Below are 20918 nucleotides of genomic sequence, written 5' to 3'. Positions count from 1 at the left end.
GGTTCAAAGCCCACGGCGAAGTTGGTTCAAAACAAAAGTGAGGTAATTAGCACATGGAGTAATGAGTATGATTCTTTGTTTTCTCATGCAAAAGTACTTTATCTGCCTTCCCAATGAAAACTAATTTTAATTCAAACATTTAATGGGAACGTGATGTATGTTTCTGGACGATGCACCATATGCTGCCTTGTTGACAATATGACCGAGCGTAGATTAATGTTCGATTTGAGATGGGCGCTCCTCGCGGCTTTGTCGTAATACGGAGCTCCGAGGAATGCTTTGAAGCAGTGTGGATTCTTGTATCTCTTTATCATAAGTATATGATCAATGACGTCAAAAGCTTCATTTGATCACGTGATTTTTCAAACCTGCGCGTTGCAATAATGCAAGATTCCGCAGTGGTTCTGGTGCTTTCTTCGATTCCAAGCTGCTTTCAAACAACGACCTCCACTGGACACGGTACATACAAATATATAAACACAACATGCAACGATTTTACTGTTACAGTTCATATAAGGAAATCAGTCAGTTGAAATTAATTCGTTAGGCCCTAATCTATGGATTTCACATGACTGGGGCGCAACCATGGGTGGGCCTGTGAGGTCTGGCAGAGACCAAACAAAGGAAATCGGTGTCTTTATATTGTTTTGAAAAGTAGGAAGACAAAGATCTATGATTGATTAATTAATTGATCTTCAGAACCTCTTCCATGGTTGTGTGGATGACCTGACGGCCCATCGCTCAGGTTGGAAACGTACATCCTCTTTGCATCGAGTTATGGTTAAAGAGCGCACCACTGAAGCCTACATAGTTTACAGCGGGATTTACAGTGTACAAAACATTAGGAACACCTGCTCTTTCCATGAGAGCCTCACCGGGTCAATGCTATGATCCCTTATTGATGTCACCTGTTAAATCCACTTCAATCGGTGTAAATGGGAGGAGACAGGTTAAAGAAGGATACTTAAGCCTTGAGACATGGAGTGTATGTGTGACATTTGAGAGGGTGAATGGTCAAGACAAAATATTTAACTGCCTTTGAACATGGTATGGTAGTAGGTGCCAGGCGCACCTGTTTGAGTGTGTCAAGAACTGCAACACTGCTGGGTTATTTACACTCAGTTTCCCATGTGTATCAAAAATGGTCCACCACCCAAAGGACATCCAGCCGACTTGACAACTGTGGGAAGCATTTAAGTCAACATGGGCCACCCTCTCCGGAATGCTTTCAACGCCTTGTAGAGTCCATGCCATGATGAATTGAGGCTGTTCTAAGGGCAAAAAGGGGCGCAACTCAATATTAGGAAGGTCTTCCTAATGTTTTGTACACTCAGTGTATACAGTCGTCACATTGGCTTTGCAGACACCTTGTGGAGAAATGGAGTGTGTAAAACAGGCTCAGAATAAAATGGCCTATAGCCTTCAAGAAAATCCAGTCCATTTTTTCAGAACAAACATGGCCTTTCTTTCCTGTGCTTCTAGGCCATAAGAAAAATTTAAGCAAGCAAACAATGGGAGTTGCAATCTGGTTTTTATTGACTTTTGTACAAAAAAAGGAGGTATGATGATACATAGATGGCAAAGAATAGGCCACATTAATTTCACCAGCTTAAACCAAACAAATAGGAGGGGGGGTACTGGCTGATTTAAGAGGGAAAACAATCAACAAAACAACATTTAAAAAAAAAAATCAGTTCACTGAAATGTTTACATATAGTAATCACATTTCTCCTTGAAGTATTGAGTCAGGCAAAAACATGGACATGAATGAGTAAGCATATTTCTCTAGCCCAGATATAAATTGGGCAGCATGGTAGTCATGTCAACCTGGACCCCTATTGACTACGAAATAACATTGATAGAAGTAGATTGAGTTACTAGTAATCCAGTACCGTACTATAAAAATGTACGCCTACTTTTCCAAACTGTAAACTGTACCTTGGCTGTGTAAAATCTGTATACACTCCCTGGCAGACTCCGGTTTTGCCAATAGAGAAGCCATATGGGACCCACCATGATGGCATCCACAGTGTTAAATGGATTAGTCTTTAGTGACATGGTTGAGGTATTGCCAACCTACTAACCCAAGACTATGTGGGGATAAGTCATGAAACTGCAGTGTGTAGTGTTTTGTTTTCAATACAACAGAGCCGTCTTGAGTGGAGTGGAAGCGTAGTGGCATTGAGCCCCATCTCTTAGATAGCAGCACGGGGCAGTCACTAAAGTCTCACAGATCACCTTATATGCAAGTCTACGCTCCACTACAAAATACATCACAGTTATGTACTGTATACTAGTTATTCAAGTCACAGTATGACTGTCAGGGCAACGATAGTAACAAAAACAGCTAGGTTATAGTCTGTGGGAAAAGGACTCCAGCATATTCACAGTACAGTTGTTCTATATAGTATGCCAGTGGATAGGAAAAAAAAGACTCTTGAAATTGGCCTGACAAAATGAGCAACTACCATAGGCAGAGGCCTCGGGTCAAAACTTCAATGTACAGAAGGCTATTTACAACCATCTAAACGATGCGCACCATAATCCAATGTGGCCTCTGCACTGTCGGAAAGTCTTCAGTCATGAATCGAGAGCCTGAATCAGTTTAGGGTGACTTGAACGCCAAAACATCATCTTGTCATAATATTGACATTAATATAATATTCATTTATATTACGCTCCATCACACTGTTCTTTTCCTACTGAATGCCAGATTGAGAATTTGTAACAAAGACCAGATAGGATGCAGTAGCCTACACAGTTAGATATACAGGATACTAAATCGCTTGAAGATGGCTGGAGAGCCAATTCAAATGTAAAAATCAGATTGAGGGGAATTTACACACACAAAAATATATATCATTCTGAAAAATAATACTTTGACATAAAATCAAAGACTGTCTTTCAGCACCAAGGCTTGCATGATGTAAAATGAAATACAAATTGTATAATATAAAACTTGAACAAAAGACAAATATGTCAACACACCATGTTGCAACAGGTTCAAACATCTTACAATTGTACACAAATGCAGTCAAACAAATCATTTGCAACTAGTATAATAACACATGGACCTAAGCAAAATACACACAATAGTTGATATGCATATGTATTATATACACATGAATATCCTTCACAAGATGAAGTACTCTGAACTGTACAGTATCTGCAATGGGAACTGCTGAGCAAAACATCGTTTTTGCATATACAGTAATACTATTCCGATAATACAAGATTAAAATGTCTACACAAGAAAATGTTAAGCACATAACCCAAAAGGCCACAAAAAAAAGGTGTATACAACTTCAGTTGGGAGCCACTGGTAGGGAAGGGCTACTGTGTAGCAGCTGGTGTGGCTCACTGCTTTGCCTTGCTCCCAACCGCAGTAATCTACATGATTAACTTTTAGTGGAGGGCACTCACTACCTCTGGAGTAGATATCAGGGCAGTTCGCTTTCACCTCACACACACACACACACACGAACACACACAAACACAAATGCACATCGACCCACAGTCACCATCCAAATCTCACACAAAAGGTTGGGGGAGATGATGGAATGACATTGACACTTCCTGAATTCCAACATTTAACAAATTGTCTTCAAGTAGCGGCGTCACACCGGTAGACAGACCTCTAACCAGCTAAGTGTTGGTACCTGTTGGAAAGACTCGCACCCTATCTAGATCAAAGAAATCCTGTGCACTCACGAGAGACAACTATGTCCCTCCCAATGACTAGTATCAGAGAAACAATACCATTATACAAAACACTGGATAAGCGTCTGTGGCATGTGTTGTGATCAGCGGCGATCCCTAGTCTTGTGCACCATATGCATTGCTTCAGACTATAAGGGGTAACTCTGGCCTTCAGGGGAATGCTTGAAGACAAACTCGTTGCAGTACATGAAATGTTCGCTTGCTACTCTTATCATATAGCTAGCTAGAGATCTTAAATGATCTGGGGGGGGAGAAAGAAACTGTGCCTAAATCTTTTTTTTAAGAACCATCTCTATATATATATTTTTTTTTTGTTTGTTTTTACAATGGCATGTTATAGAAAGACACTTTTTGTGCCATTTCACTTGTTTTTGAGAAACGTAGGCCAACCAGTGAGTCACTTCCTCATTCATATTGTGCAGTACGGGGGCTCTGAAAAAACATGAACAAAATGCTCCATAAAATCCCAAATACGTCATTTTAGAAATGGAAATGCTCTCAGTATAGTGACGCAGGTCTTTAGATGTTGTACACATGAAATTGTCATTCCGACCATTATCTATAACGTTATATTCCATTTTATTGTGACTCAAGCCATACTTATCCGTCCATTCTAGCAGCAGGCTACCAAAGAATGGAACAGCTAGATAGGGGAAGCAGCTCGAGACGCCGCAAAGTGGAATATAACATTGCAGATAAAGTTTGGAATGAAAATGACGTATTTGGTTGTTTTTGGAGCATTTGTTCAAGTTTTTTTTCAGTGACATTGAGGAAGTGACACTGGCTGGGGGTAAGTTTCTCAAAAACAAATGAAATCGCCAAAGAATGTGTCTGGATCCTTCTATAGCGTACCACTTAGAGATGGTTGTAAAAACGTAAAATTGTCCTTTAAAAACAACTTCCCTCGCCAATGTTTGTTTGACATTCCTTAAACACCAAGCTTGGGTTCAAAATGCTGAAACAAAGCAGGCACAGCTTGTTTCAAACATTAGCTTGCATCAGGGATGGACAACTTTTATGGGGGGTGGGAGCTACACAACTTTATAAACTATTTCATGCCATTCTAATCATCTTGCCATGGGGCAGAAGAGGAAAATGAGCTGTTTTACACCCCATTTCCTGTCATTCTACACATTTGGCCATGGTGTGTAGAGAAATGTTATCTGAGTGAAACTGAGAGACTAGCACCATGCCCAGACCGGACGTGTGAGTGCGCCATCGTGCGCAATTGATTTTGTCCCCCCCACACCAAACGTGATCACGACACGCAGGTTGAAATAACAAAACAAACTCAACCAATTCTATTAATTTGGGGACAGGTCAAAAAGCATTAAACATTTATGGCAATTTAGCTAGCTAGCTTGCTGTTGCTCGCTAATTTGTCCTGGGATATAAATGTTGAGTTGTTATTTTACCTGATGCACAATTAATCCACACATAAAATGGTCAACATAATCGTTTCTAGTCATCTTTCCAGGCTTTTTCCTTCTTTGGACTTTATATGGCAATTGGCATCTAACTTTCATAGTATTCCCACGACCGACCGACCTCAGTTCATCTTTCAATCACCCACGTGGGTATAACCAATAAGGAGATGGCACGTGGGTATCTGCTTCTATAAACCAATGAGGAGATGGGAGAGGCAGAACTTGCACCGCGTTGAGCGTCACAAATAGAACTGACTTCTATTTTAGCGATTGGCAACGCAGACGCTCGTTAGCGCGCGCGAGCAGTGTGGGTGCAATGATTGAATAACATGTATGTGTACATTTATTTTGCAACGCAAGCAGTGTGGTCAGCATGTAACAAAATCAATGCGGGCCCACCAGCCGCTCAACTAACTTACTATTCAAAAACATTTTTCGCTGACATGGATGGGCTAATTGACTGTCAGTGACTGACATAAGAGAAACTGCTGATGCATTTTGAAATTGCACCTTGTGTATTCTGCTATTCTAACTTGCAACAGTAAGTTGAGACCCCGACTGAGTTCGGGGAAGTTGATCCAAGGGCCGCCAGTTGCCCATCCCTGGCTTATATGCTGAATCCTAGGGGAAAAGTGCTAATCTAATCAAATAGAACTACTGGTGGAACATTTTGCAATAAACATTTTCTATAATGTTCAGTGTTGTTATGACACCAGTTTTTTTTAAATCGATTGTTTTCTTGCATTCCCCTTTCAGATTGTCATCTCCGTACAGGCTAAAGCAGATTAGTTTCATTCTACAGAGAGACAGACTAAACTCTTTAAGGCCACAAAATGATTTCCGTCTTTCTTTGAGACTGTTTGACAGGCTCTGTAAAGGACTGACCCAACGGTCTCTCGCCGTCCCTCTCTCTTCTTCCCACCCCATCCTTTCTCTATCATCCCAGACCATAGCGCCCCCTTGTGGGGTGGCCTGTAGGCTTAGGGGGGTTGGGGTTGTTGGTGGGGAATTAGTGGGGGAGCTCTTCTTCTTTCTTGGTTCTGGTCAGTATCGGTTTTCCTTTGGTCTCCATCTTAGATATCCCCAACCAAATCAGTCACTTCCTACTTCCTCTCCACACAGGAAGGGGAGGGGCTAGCGTTGGAGCAGGTAGACCACCATCTCGTAGGTGGACATCATTATAGCGGTGTTGGGGATTTGGCGGACCAGATGGGTGGTGAGACCGCGGTACAGGGCGCGGTAGCCCTCCTCCTTAGGTACTGTCAGCAATGTCTGGAAGAAGGAGCGGTACTTGCTGCCCTCCTCTCGTAGCCGGGTGCGGATCACCTCTACAAAGGAAGAGGCAAGAGGGGGTAGAGAAGAGGGGACTAACTTAGAACATGGACACAACAGTATAGAAATTCCGGACGGATACGATAGACAATATTTTCTTCAACATGATGAACGTTACCAATACTAATATGGAAAAAAATAAAAAATTCCTCCCCGTGAGATGGGAGCAACAACCAAATTATGTATTAATAACCATGATTCGTTTGAACTTTTAAAAATAATAAAACAGAATCAAAGATATGATCAGAATACATTGTCTTAATTTGTCTTTTCTTTTAATTTATTCTTTGAGGTCACATAATAAATAGAAATGGAAGGTGTAGGTGCATACCGTGGGGGTAGGCGATGGAGGTGGCGCAGGTCTTGGACGTGGCGGCTGCCAGCATCATACCCACAAAATCGGAGGCGTCTTTCACCGACTCATCCTCGTCCTGATCCATGCTGGCCTGGGCCTTGGACTCCATCAGCTTGCGCTTGATGCTCTCGTAGATGACAAAGTGGATGACTGTCTCGGAGATGCCGGCGTACGAGGCAGACATACCGCGGTAGAAGCCCCGCCAGCCCTCAGTCTGGTAGACCCGCCGCATGCACTCGAAGGCATTCATGCGCCGCTCGCCACGGTTCCTGTTGTAAAAACATGTAGCGTGTGAGTAAATTTAATAGTTGAACATAGCAAAAAGGGTATGCAAAAGGTATGCAAAAGGATATTTGATCATACAGCAAACAGGAAACAATTGGCAGGTAATAATTGAAAAGGGATTTGCAAAGTCCAATAAAGTATATGCAATACTACTCAGAATAACACCCTTTCTTTCCTCTAGTACCATGAGTCAATGCAATATGAAACTAGTCAAATAAGCATGACAACCCATAACATAGTTAGAGAACCAGTAAAATATGAAACAGCTGGGGAATAACATAAGCTAAGGGGAAAACTAACTTTAAAAAAATATATAATCGGCCGATGGCCTAGATTCAAACTCCCTGCTAAGTGCTTACCTGGCATCCAGTTGCAACCGGGTCTTTATCAGCCAGATGGGATTGGTTGCAGTGATAGCAGTGAACCCTGGGAAGAAGAGTTCAGAGGTTCAGACGGGGAGAGTGACACAGTGTGAAAGACAGCCTATCCAAGGACAAAGATGTACACTGGCCTACGGGTGGGGGGGTATTTCACAAAGCACCAGCAAGGAGTTGGCCAGCTAAGAACATTTCCTCTATTTCCTGGATGATAAAGAAAGAAACACTTGAATATCGGGAATGATATTACCGACTCAATACTCGCAGTAACCCAACCGAATGACATTAAACTTCAGCTGGCTTTATGAACGAGAAAAAGTACGAGTTAGAACTGAGTGCTGGCCAATCTATCGATCCTGCGTTTGTGAAATACAACCCCGGTGAATTCTACACGAAGCTACTTTCCTTCTCAACTGGCCACAGTGTGTAAATGCATTGTTGACATCTTTAAGCTGCGTTTATGAGCCGTTTGTTTACGTCTTGGCAATCTCGTAAAACCGTTCCTTATCCCCGGTATTCCGGAAATCAGGCCAGAGATGATGTAAAAATGAACTTCATTCATTCAGTCGGCCTTAATCATCGTTCGATTAAGGCAGACGGTTTGTCCTCACAGGATTCCTCAATCAAGATTGTAATACAGCACGGACAACAACAAAAACTCAGCTTAAAGATTTAGCCTAGTCAAAGTATCTAACATTCTTCATTATCATATCTAGAAGTTGTAACACATGTATCTAAGATTTGGCTGTAATTGAATCATAAATACCATTCTTAATTATATATAAACATGGTGGACCTGAATGTCATGTACAGAACAGGCACTATAGAAGTATAATAGTGCTGTTCTATTGTTCAATTCATATTATTATTATTCACTCTGGTTAAGAGTGCCTGATAAAGGACTACCGTATAAATGAGTCAATGAATTTTGTCAAATTTAATGTGAACATTAGTAGCTAGCTCCCAGATGGGGAGAGCTCAGCCTTACAGTAGGCCTACATATAAATAACAAGTAACTGTGCTGTCTTGTCATGGTGTGAGCCTCAGCTGAAGGCCTCATCGGTTGCCACGGACCATGAGGAAACAAAATGGAGTCTGGCTTTCTTGAATTATTCATGAGGACCTAAGACGAATAACTGAATATCTCTGAGTAGAGGAGGTAAAGTGGTATTTCCCAGGGGAACTAGGCGTGCGTGTATATACACACAGTGCATTCGGGAAAGAATTTAGACACCTCAACTTTTCCCACATTTTGTTACAGCCTTATTGTAAAATGGAATAAATTGTTATTTTCTCCACACACACACTCAATAACAAAGCAAAAATAGGTTGAGACATTTTTGCTAATAAAATCACATTTTCATAAGTATTCAGACCCTTTACTCAGACCCTGAAGCACCTTTGGCAGCGATTACAGCCTCGAGTCTTCTTGGGTGTGACGCTACAAGCTTGGCACACCTGTATTTGGGGAGTTTATCCAATTGTTCTCTGCAGATCCTCTCAATCTCTGTCAGGTTGGATGGGAAGCATCACCGCACATCTATTTTCAGGTCTCTCCAGACATGTTCAAGTCCAGGCTCTGGCTGGGCCACTCAGGAACATTCAGAAACTTGTCCCGAAGCCACTCTTGCATTGTCTTGGCTGTGTGCTTAGGGTTGTTGTCCTGTTGGAAGGTGAACCTTCGCTCCAGTCGGAGGTCCTGAACAGGTTTTCGTCAAGGATCTCTCTGTACTTTGCTCCGTTCATATTTCCCTCGATCTTGACTAGTCTCCCAGTCCCTGCCGCTGAAAAAACATTCAATCTTGGTTTCATCAAACCTGAGAATCTTGCTTCTCATTGTCTGAGTTTTTTGGGTGCCTTTTGGCAAACTTCAAGCGGGCTGTCATATGTGCCTTTTACTGAGGAGTGGCTTCTGTCTGACCACTCTACCATAAAGGCCTGATTGGTGGAGTGCTGCATAGATGGGAGAACCTTCCAGAAGAACAACCATCTCCACAAAGGAACTCTGGAGCTCTGTCAGATTGACCATTGAGTTCTTGGTCACCTCCCGGAGGCCCTTCTTCCCGGAATTCTCAGTTTGGCTGGGCGGCCAGCTCTTGGAAGAGTCTTGGTGGTTCTAAACTTCTTCCATTTAAGAATGATGGAGGACAATGTGTTCTTGGGGACCTTCAATGCTGCAGAAACTTCTTAGTACCCTTCCCCAGATCTGTGACTTGACACAATCCGGTCTTGGAGCTCTACGGACAATTCCTTTGACCTCATGGCTTGGTTTTTGCTCAGACATGCACTGTCAACTGTGGGACCTTTATATAGACAGGTGTGTGCCTTTCCAAATCATGTCCATTTCATTTACCACAGATTGACTCCAAGTTGTATTAACATTGAGGATAATCAATAGAAACAGGATGCACCTGAGCTCAATTGAGTCTCATACAAAAGGGTCTGAATACTTATGTAAATAATGTATTTGTTTATACATGTGCAAAAATATTTGTAAAAACACTGCTTTCGCTTTGTCATTATGGGCTATTGTGTATAGATTGAGATTACATTTTGCTTTAGCGATTTTAGAATAAGGCTGTGTAACGTATCAAAATGTGGGAAAAGTCGAGGGGTCTGAATACTTTCCGAATGCAGAGTACATACAGTACTAGTCAAAAGTTGACACAGCTACTAATTCAAGGGTTTTTCTTTATTTTTACTATTTTCTACATTGTAGAATAAACTATGAAATAAGACATGGCATCGTGTAGCAACCAAACAAGTGTTAAATCAAAATATTTTATATTTATGATTCTTCAAAGTAGCCATCCTTTGCCTTGTCCGCTTTGCACACACTTGGCATTATTTCAACCAGCTTTGAGGTAGTCACCAGGAATGCATTTCAATTAACAGGTGTGCCTTGTTAAAAGTTCATTTGTGGAATTTTTCTTTCTTAAATGTGTTAAAAGCCAAAATTGGTTGTGTTGTGACAAGGTAGAGGTGGTATACAGAAGATAGCCCTATTTAGTAAAAGACAAGTCCATATTATGGCAAGAACAGCTCAAATAATACTTTGACATTGTCAGTCAATTTGGAAAATTTCAAGAGGTTTTTAAAGTTTCTTCAAGTGCAGTCGTAAAAACCCATCAAGCGCCATGATGAAACTGGCTGTCATGAGGACTGCCACAGGAAAGGAAAGAGACAGAGTTATCTGCTGCAGAGGATAAGTTTATTAGAGAGTGACCAGCCTCAGACATTGCAGCCCAAATAAATGCTTCAGAGTTCAAGTAACAGACACATCTCAACATCTGTTCAGAGAGATTGCATGAAATTCATGGTTGAATTGCTGCAAGGAAACCACTACTAAAGGACACCAATAAGAAGAAGAGACTTGCTTGGGCCAAGAAACACTAGCAATGGACATTAGACTGGTGGAAATCTGTCCTTTGGTCTGAGGAGTCCAAATTTGAGATGTTTGGTACCAACCGCCATGTCTTTGTGAGACGCAGAGTAGGTGAACGGATGATCTCTGCATGTGAGGTTTCCACCGTGAAGCATGGAGGAAGGGGTGCTATGCTGGTGACACTGTTGGTGATTATTATTATTTTTACTCAAGGCACACTTAACCAGCATGGCTACCACAGCGATACACCATCTCATCTGGTTTGCGCTTTGTGGGAGTATCATTTATTTTTCAACAGGACAATGACCCAACACACCTCCAAGCTGTGCAAGGGCTATTTGGCCAAGAAAGAGAGTGATGAGTGCTACATCAGATGACCTGGCCTCCACAATCACCCGACCTCAACCCAATTGAGATGGTTTGGGTTGAGTTGGACTGCAGAGTGAAGGAAAAGCAGCCAACAAGTACTCAGAATATTTGGGAACTCCTTCCACTCCTTGGAAAAGCATTCCAGGTGAAGCTGATTGAGAGAATGCCAAGAGTGTGCAAAGCTCTCAAAAGGCAAAAGGGTGGCTACTTTGAAGAATCTAAAATATATTTTGATTTGTTCAACACTTTTGTTTGGGTACTACATGATTCCATATGTTTTATTTCCTAGTTGATGTCTTCACTACTATTCTACAATGTAGAAAATAGTAAAAATAAAGAAAAACCCTTGAATGTCTAGTTGTGAGCAAACTTTTGACTGGTACTGTATATAAGTGATACCAAAACATGTATTATTTGTATTATTAATAAGTTGCTTAAACTAATGAGTTTTCAATCCGATTTTACCTTTATTTAACTAGGCAAGTCAGTTAAGAACAAATTCTTATTTTCAATGACGGCCTAGGAACAGTGGGGCAGAACGACAGATTTGTACCTTGTCAGCTCGGGGGTTTGAACTTGCAACCTTCCAGTTACTAGTCCAACGCTCTAACCACTAGGCTACCCTGCCGCCCCAATGAATCCCCTGACAATGCATCAAGTCAGTATGTTACTTCAGAAGTGAGTGTTATGTCATACACTTTACGAGGTATACGACAAATGTGTAAGGTGCCGGTAATGGTAGTGTGACAATAAGGTGTGCATATTTAAAGACGGACAGAAATCTGGCACATCACGTGTGCTTTGTGCCGTTGTGGTCGAGGCACTGTAACCTCTAAACAACAGAAGTCAAACAAGGCCATTGGAAAACGAACAGAAGTATACATATGCGCTACCAATAGCTAAGATGGACGATAGCATCTTCTCTAAACAAGTTCTACAGTACAGTCTCGATCTAGAGCCTCTACTGTCTCAAGGGACACAGTCCTAAGGCAACTGCGTGAAGAGGATGAAAAGTCTGCGGAAGAAGAAGTAAAAGAAGAGGAAGAAGAGAGATAGCGTCTATGGCGTGTACTCACAGAGTAGGGGCAAAGCTACTCCGCCTCACAGCTGCAGCTAGAAGCCTGCAGATATGGGGGGGGAGAGGGGGCTGAGGTGGCTGGGGCTGTCCCCCCCCTCACGCAGGGGTGAAAGCTACAGTAAAGCCCTAAAATAGACACAGGCTTTTCTGTACCACAGTCACACACAGGCAGCAGACAACCAACCAACCCACCCACCCACAAATGCATAGATGGGAGAGGAAATTTACCAATCCTACCTAATCCCACTTTTTTTTTCAACAGGAAAAATAGGAGGACAATGCATCACTCCCAACCCACTATCCCCCAACCCCCCCCCCCCCCCCACACACTTTTTATATAAACAGGTAAGATCCCCCTAAGCCTCCCCACTCCCACATTTGCACTAGAGGTCGACCGATTAATCGGAATGGCCAATTTAATTAGGGCAGATTTCAAGTTTTCATAACAATCGGAAATCGGTATTTCTGGGTGCAGATTTGCCAATAAAAATATATATAAATGTTTTATACCTTTATTTAACTAGTTAAGTCAGTTAAGAACACATTCTTATTTTCAATGACGGCCTAGGAACGGTGGGTTAACTGCCTCGTTCAGGGGCAGAACGACAGATTTTCACCTTGTTGGCTTGGGGGATTCGATCTTGCACCCTTACAGTTAACTAGTCCAACGCAATAATGACCTGCCGCTCTCTCGTTGCACTCCACAAGGAGACTGCCTGTTAAGCGAATGCAGTAAGCCAAGGTAAGTTGCTAGCTAGCATTAAACTTATCTTATAAAAAACAATCAATCATAATCACTAGTTATCTAGTAATATCATCGACCATGTGTAGTTATTATCTAGCGTGTCCTGCGTTGCATATAATCTGACTGAGCATACAAGTATCTAAGTATCTGACTGAGCGGTGGTAGGCAGAAGCAGGCGCGAAACATTCATTCAAACAGCACTTTCGTGCGTTTTGCAAGCAGCTCTTCGTTGTGCGTCAACCATTGCGCTGTTTATGACTTCAAGCCTATTAACTCCCGAGATGAGGCTGGTGTAACCGAAGTGAAATGGCTAGCTAGTTAGCACGCGCTAATAGCGTTTCAAACGTCACTCGCTCTGAGCCTTGCAGTGGTTGTTTCCCTTGCTCTGCATGGGTAACGCCGCTTCGAGGGTGGCTGTTGTCGTTGTGTTCCTGGTTCGAGCCCAGGGAGGAGTGAGGAGAGGGACGGAAGCTATACTGTTACACTGGCAATACTAAAGTGCCTATAAGAACATCCAATAGGGAAATAGTCCTATAATTCCTATAATAACTACAACCTAAAACTTCTTACCTGGGAATATTGAAGACTCATGTTAAAAAGGAACCACCAGCTTTCATATGTTCTCATGTTCTGAGCAAGGAACTGAAACGTTAGCTTTCTTACATAGCACATATTGCACTTTTACTTTCTTCTCCAACACTGTGTTTTTGCATTATTTAAACAGGTTTCATTATTTACTGGAGGCTAAATTGATTTTATGGATGTATTATATTAAGTTAAAATAAGTGTTCATTCAGTATTGTTGTAATTAGATTTTTTTATAATGTAATAATGACAATTTAAATCTACCGATTTAATCGGTATCGGCTTTTTTGGTCCTCCAATAATCGGTATCGGCGTTGAAAAATCATAATCGGTCGACCTCTAATTTGTACCCACCATTTTGTTAAACCAACAACTAAAAGGTGAGAGAAGAAAGGGGTCACACAACATCTCTTCCCCCGACCCCGTGACCTTTCCCAACCCACACCTGTTTTAAATGCAAGAGGACGTCTCGTGTCGTTTCTCTCCCCTACGTTTTGTCAGGTATGTCTTTCTTGGTAAGGGAAAGAAAGAGAAAAATGCAAGTCTGTTGTAAACAGAACATCAGCCCTCTGGTAGAATTCAAATGATGTGCAGGACAAAACAAATAAACATGCGAGGTACACAATAAGAATCCAATATTTTCTTTCAATTATTTTCTTAGCTGATGCTACAGGTGCCATTCCTTGTGTACCATCGTATCATTACCATAATCACTTTTATTGATTCTAAAACATGAGAAATGGGGTCACACAGAAAAAAAGAATGGGGACACCGTCAATGCTGTCCTAATAAAAATAGGTCAAGTAAGTGCAAGAGAGGGTTGAAATGCTAACCTTATCAAGCTGGTTTATAAAGAATGGCATATAATATCATATGTATTAATGTAGTCTATAAATGACTTCACTTAGAAGGTCTGATTAGCAGTTTTGTGATATGCCAATTCAAGAATACCACCAATCGGGTCTGATAGTATTTTGGACAAAATATTGTGTGGAGGCCTGACCTCGCAAACAGTCATTTTCCTTTAATTTTTTTCTGGAGTGTCAGTCAGCCTTTTCCTGCTGGGCCCCTTTGTTTCATATCTAAACAAATTCAATGGTGTGGCTTAGTTCCAGTGTTATTACTGCAGTCATCTGCTGTAATGCAGTGTGCGTTTAAACTGAATGGAGCCCTCTATTAAAATACATGATAGAGGAGAAGGTATCCATCTGTCTGCACAAAGAGGGTCACCAATGCCGCATTCAAAACAACTGGGAACTCTGGGGGGGGTGAGCTCCGACTGGGGGAAAAAGCACTGAACAGTCATCCAACTCGAAATTCCAACTCGGGAACTCAGACCTCTTTCTAGAGCTCAGACTTTCCGACCTGAAGGTAACTGACATGATGATTTGTCCTTGTATTTTTCCAAGTTCACAGTTGTTTTTAAACGCAGCAATATTATTGTTGAGGGGGTCAAATAATCTACAACCTAGTTTAAGGCTATCATTACAGATAATCCTAAATGAATCGTGAATAATGATGAGTGACAAAGTTAGAGTCAAAGATCATAACCCCAAGACATGCTAACCTCTCACCATTACAATAACAGGGGAGGTTATGGTAATGGTGAGAGGTTAGCATGTCTTGGGGTTATGATCTTTGACTCTAACTTTGTCACTCATCATTATTCACGATTCATTCAGGATTATCCGTACTCCTGGTAGCATCCACATTAATGTAGAAGTGGTTAGAAAGATAATTCATTTTTTACAATAAAAGTGACTCCAAAATAACACAATACAGTATTACAATTCATTTCTATTGGTCACAAAATAATCTGAAACACAACCGAAACAAACAAGCAAATGCTCCCAACAAATTGGAAGCAAGCTTGATGTAGTAATTGCGTGCTAGGAATATGTAGCCAAATAATAAACTTCTGCTTTATTTATAATAATATTTATGGGTGTCAATTTCGACCCCTACCCTTTTGAGAGTTACTTGGTAAAAAAAATGGTTTAAATGACTCTCTCAGCAATTGCATTTTTTTTTAGCATACAATATAGCGTACAGTATTTAAATTATTTATTTTACAGTCATAATTGCTTGTCTATATCAAGGGTGTCAATCATTTCGGACCCCACCGTACAAGGGTGCCATATTTAAGGCACTGAAGGCACAGTCGAGAGCTCCCGTTAGCCGCCTCCTTCAAAGGCGAGGGCGGACGTACATAGCTGAACCACAGAGTTACTACGTCTGCTGTGTTCGCTGTTCAAGACTAACGATGTTGAATGGACAAGCCAAATAAGGACACTCAAACCTCTAATAGTGACACGGTTAGCATTTCCCTTCATATGCCGATTTAAAGGAAAATCAAAGTGTGGTGTTCATTTCCTTTTTACAGTGGGGGAGGGTGTAACAGGCTGGTAAAAGGGGGATGGGGGCAGTGTATCAAGGGCGGCGCAATCACATTAAAGTTACAGGAGATACGAGAGCTGCAAACCAGCTGGCCGTGACCTATCATCAGCATCATCATTATTACTAGCATCAATAGCATCATCATCATCATCATCATTAGCATAATGGTCATACCAGTGAAAGGAAATGGGGTGCTACCTGAGGCGTCCGCCCAACAACGTCCGGCCGACGTGTAGCCGCGAGGCGAGGAGACCTCCCGCAGTGAGGCCCCTGACATGTTAGCACCCTGGGGCCCTTTACTACTGTACACACACACACACACACAGCACAGACAGCGCGTGAAGGGCCACACTCACTGTTTAGCAACCAACTGGTACGTCAACACGATTTAGGGTCCTCCGAAGAGCCTCAAAAGAGACGACAAATGAAGAAACGGGGAAAGGAGAAAAATAACTGGGGGAAGTGGGGGTGGGACAGAAAGCACAACCCAAACTTTGAGGATGTTTCTTTTTTCAAATTGCTGGACCAGCCAGCTACTGGTAAGTATTATAGTGGTATGTAGTGAAATGTTGAGCCTCTGCCATGTTGGCTGTATATCATTGTAGGTTAAAGACAAAGCAGTTGTGGGTCTATTCGCTGAGTGTAAAAGCTATTGAGAGAGAGAGAGCAGTTAAATATATGAATAGAGGCAGTTAGTACAAAATGCAACCGTTAACTGTGTGCTTTGTCCTTTTCACACTTTTTTTTTGTCTTTTCTAAGTGCTTTGACAAAAGGTTTCTTTTCACATCTTAACTTAAGAACTGCAATATTGAAGAGCAGAATAAGCCGTAACCTCTTCACTGTCACTATAAATATAAAATGGGGTTTGACCCGTTTGATCCTGAAAGTCTTCAATTGTGCTTTCGGACAAACCATCTGTGGTTGATATTCAAAACACAAGAAAATGTCCACAACAAGGTATGCCATATAGTGGCAATGTCTAGCACATAGCCGTAGCTGGATATAAGCTAGAGCAATGTTTCTAAAACATTTAATTATCTTCAAATGAAAACAGCAACTCCATACACCCCATAACACAATGTAAAAAATAAAATAAAAAATCATGAAATTAAAATGTTACTTTAAAAACAAAAAATATTAAAAAATAAACAATATCCCCTTGATGTTTCTATGTAATCCGTCAAAATAAAATAAGTTGCTGGAAATCAATTGTCTAAACAAGTGAACTTTGAAAGCAGCAACAACCAGTAGAAACTGCACTGACCAGATGTTATAGACAGCCGGGGGGGGGGGGGGGGGGGGGGGGGGGGGGGGGGGGGGGGTTGTGGAACGACTGTTACCTGCTAGGCCTGCAGACACCATGTGAACTTGCGTGGAGTCAGCCTCAAACACACCGTTCAGCTTCTCCTTGGCAGTGGAGTAAGCTGCAAAGTAGATGGCTCTGTGGAAACAGGAGGAAATTGATGGGAGCTAAGAATACCGTGAATCAAACCGGTAACAGCAGAACTCTGGGCTGTTTCCAATAAACAATATTTTCTTGGGTCACGATAGTCCATACCAACACAGTAAACGAAAAACATGTTTCCTTCTTGTGAGATTAGGGCAAAATGGCACAGTATAAATGACAGGCAGCGTCCCCTCTGTCCAAATTGACACGGAGTAAATGGCCTGGGACTGATGACATGAGCGATTTCCTCTGAAACCAGTTGCCTTCATTTGGGTAGTTGTGTCTGTGTCCCCATGTCACCAACCCACATTAAACCTCCATCTAGGCCTATGTAATGGTCCATTAGGAGGGTTCCTGCGTAGCGTGTACATCTCCACTCCCAGATCACATGCTCTGCTCTAGCTGGAGATGTATTGCCCTTGCAACTCCTACTCTCTCTACTTAACTCAAATCACAGGATTACTCAAGTAGACATTTCCACTGTGGGGGTTTACAACCAAAGACACGCCCTGCACTTGGCTTGCTCACGTCGCCCTCAGTGTGCGTTTGTCAGAGTGTAAGCATTACGTAACAGCCGACCTTAGTGATGGTGAAATGGACTGATTTAAAGCCCGTGATGCTGAGTGTGTGCTGTGCTCTGGATGAACAGCTGACTGCACAGCCAACCATCCAGCCATGCTCTAATGGCCAACAAGATGCTCAGCTTGACAGCCCGCTGCCAAGGGGAGGCAAATCAGCCATTATCTGTCCACAGCTAGAGCACACAGCAGCAGTGTTACTGTAGGCAAAGCCTGGTTAGATGTGTCCTGCTGTGTTACTGTAGGCAAAGCCTGGTTAGAGGAGGTGTCCTGCTGTGTTACTGTAGGCCAAGCCTGGTTAGGAGGTGTCCTGCTGTGTTACTGTAGGCCAAACCTGGTTAGAGGAGGTGTCCTGCTGTGTTACTGTAGGCCAAGCCTGGTTAGAGAAGGTGTCCTGCTGTGTTACTGTAGGCCAAGCCTGGTTAGAGGAGGTGTCCTGCTGTGTTACTGTAGGCAAAGCCTGGTTAGAGGAGGTGTCCTGTTGTGTTACTGTAGGCAAAGCCTGGTTAGATATGGTGTCCCTGCTGTGTTACTGTAGGCAAAGCCTGGTTAGATGAGGTGTCCCTGCTGTGTTACTGTAGGCAAAGCCTGGTTAGAGGAGGTGTCCCTGCTGTGTTACTGTAGGCAAAGCCTGGTTAGTGTCAAGTCGCTGGTGGGCAGTATTGGGTGAAGAGTTGTTGTTTTCTCTGTCCCAGTCCAGCATTGAGGAACCCTGCAGTTTTATTTCTCTCCCCTTGCATTTCTCACTCTTTCCTCCTCAGTATTTTTCCAAGGCAGTCTGAGCTCAGGTCAGTCTTTCACCTTTCTCTCACTACCTCCCTCTCTCCTGTCCTGCAGTGCTAGCAAAGGCGTGTGCGTGCTCAGGTTTAGTGTGCCCTGCTGTTGGTCTCGCTCTGCTGCAGTGTTGAGGCAGACTTTACATAACGTCCCCTCTCTTCCCTGCCGTCACGAGGCAGCCGGCCGCCACAGATAGGGAGAGCAGCTCACTCCACAGAGGACGGGAAAACACACACACACTATTCAGACTCTGCATACTCACAGGCACAGCCTAGACAGACAAAATACACAGCCGGAAACAGGGCAGACTGTCAAAGGGCATATAACGCCGCCACAGAGAAGGTGAGAAAAACAGAATGCGAGAGAGATAATCTACATGCAGAAAGGTAAAGAAAGAAACGCAGATAGAGAAATATACAGAGATAAAAAATAAATAAAAAACATGTAAGATAAACAGAGACAGAAAGAACCATCTCACCCAGGGAAGGGGGGATTAACACACAACAACAGAGTGGGCCAATGGTGCCGCTGCATTGCGATTGCTTCGGCAGCGACACCCTCAGTCACATGACCCAGCAGCAGCCCCAGTGGACGACCGCTGCTCTGCTCACAGTGACTCTGATTAACAGAGACTGGACCCCGGAGGCTGCTGTTGCGTAATATGGCTCACACTTAGAACGGTCTCCTTTCTGTCTGGGTTCTACCACTAGGGAGAATGAATAATGCCCCGGTGGAGGCGGAAAATGAGGACGGGGCAGGAGCGGAATTTTACAGAGATTCGGTAGCAATCATGTATTGTTCTTTTCATGGAACAAAGATTATGTTCTGTGTGGTAATGAAAAATAACGTAAATTGTGGTAATCATCTTGTCCTCCGATGAGGGTTGTGGTTTAAAACAAAAAAGGGATTCTGAAGCGGAGGTCAAATGATGGAAAACACACAAGACAAACGTAATTATCTCTGTTTCCCAGCTGAATAGAATATAAAATCGACATCGCCACCCACGTTGAAATCTGCAGTTGCCAGAAAAAAAAGCTTCTTGAAGTAGCCTACACAAGAAAGACAGAAAATAGCAGCAGAAGCCACAACAGGAAGGATAATTATTGCACAAGTGAGGTCATACCTGGAAGGAGCCACACCCACCAGGTTGGGCCCCAGCCCTCTGAAAAGCGAGCGGGGTCCCTCCTTCTCCAGTATCAACCTGTAGAGGGAGGGAGTAGAGAGAGGGGCGTTGTCAGTTAGCATAGTGCTAAATCAAAGAGCTAATTATTAATTATGCTGAAACATAAGAAAATATGGATTTCAAGACAGTCGTGGGCTAGTGCCAATGTGTATAATCAGACTGCCATGACCATAGCACATCGGCCTTTGCCTAAAATCTTAACTAATATACCGATGCATTTATGTCCCATTTTACAATAACACACAGCATCAGGAAATGGACCATAAATGCATCTGTGTATTACAATATTAGTCACAAATGGAAGGAACCAAAAACGTGTAAAAACGGATCAATATAACAGATGACGCAGTCGATTAGATGACGCATCTCCGCATTCGTCTGTGGGAGTGTGACATTGGGACATAATGGGGATTTAAAACGAGAGGAAATGTACTACAGGGCAATATACCTGATACGTAACGCTGTGTCGTCGGCGATGAGCGATAAGAGAGTAGCATTAGGCGGCTTGCCAAACAGTGAAGATAGATGGCAGGCCTCCAATGGAGACCGCATGACATTATGAGGGCACGCAGTGCGAGTAGCTGCTCTATGTAACATGGTAATGGCTGAGGATTGTGCTCATGCTGTGTTTATAGTGTCATTAGCCTATACACTGAGTGTATAAAACATGAACACCTTCCTTTCGCCCTCAGAACAGCCTCAATTCGTCAGGGCATGGAAATCGTTCCACAGGCATGCTGGCCCATGTTGACTCCAATGCTTCCCACAGTTGTGTCAAGTCAGCTGGATGTCCTTTGGGTGGTGGATCAATTTTGATACGCACAGGAAACTGTTGAGCATGAAAACCCCAGCAGCTTTGCAGTTCTTGACACACTCA

At 42.7% G+C, this 20918-nt stretch overlaps 1 protein-coding gene across 1 annotated transcript in view; it reads right to left on the bottom strand.

Moving 5' to 3' along the window:
* Positions 1–1512: 1512 nt before the first annotated feature.
* LOC109875188 (solute carrier family 25 member 36-A) overlaps positions 1513–20918 on the bottom strand; it is a 30127-nt gene continuing 10721 nt past the window's right edge. Inside the window, exons 3-7 of the mRNA XM_020467418.2 lie at positions 19982–20059; positions 17397–17497; positions 7479–7545; positions 6811–7103; positions 1513–6475 (exon numbers count right to left, since the gene is read on the bottom strand). Coding sequence (XP_020323007.1) covers positions 6282–6475; positions 6811–7103; positions 7479–7545; positions 17397–17497; positions 19982–20059 — 733 coding nt within the window. The 3' untranslated portion in view covers positions 1513–6281. The remainder of the gene's footprint in view (positions 6476–6810; positions 7104–7478; positions 7546–17396; positions 17498–19981; positions 20060–20918) is intronic.

The sequence above is a fragment of the Oncorhynchus kisutch genome, linkage group LG30 (genome assembly GCF_002021735.2).
Source record: "Oncorhynchus kisutch isolate 150728-3 linkage group LG30, Okis_V2, whole genome shotgun sequence".
Lineage (NCBI taxonomy): Eukaryota > Metazoa > Chordata > Actinopteri > Salmoniformes > Salmonidae > Oncorhynchus > Oncorhynchus kisutch.
This window is presented reverse-complemented; position numbering and strand designations above follow the sequence as displayed.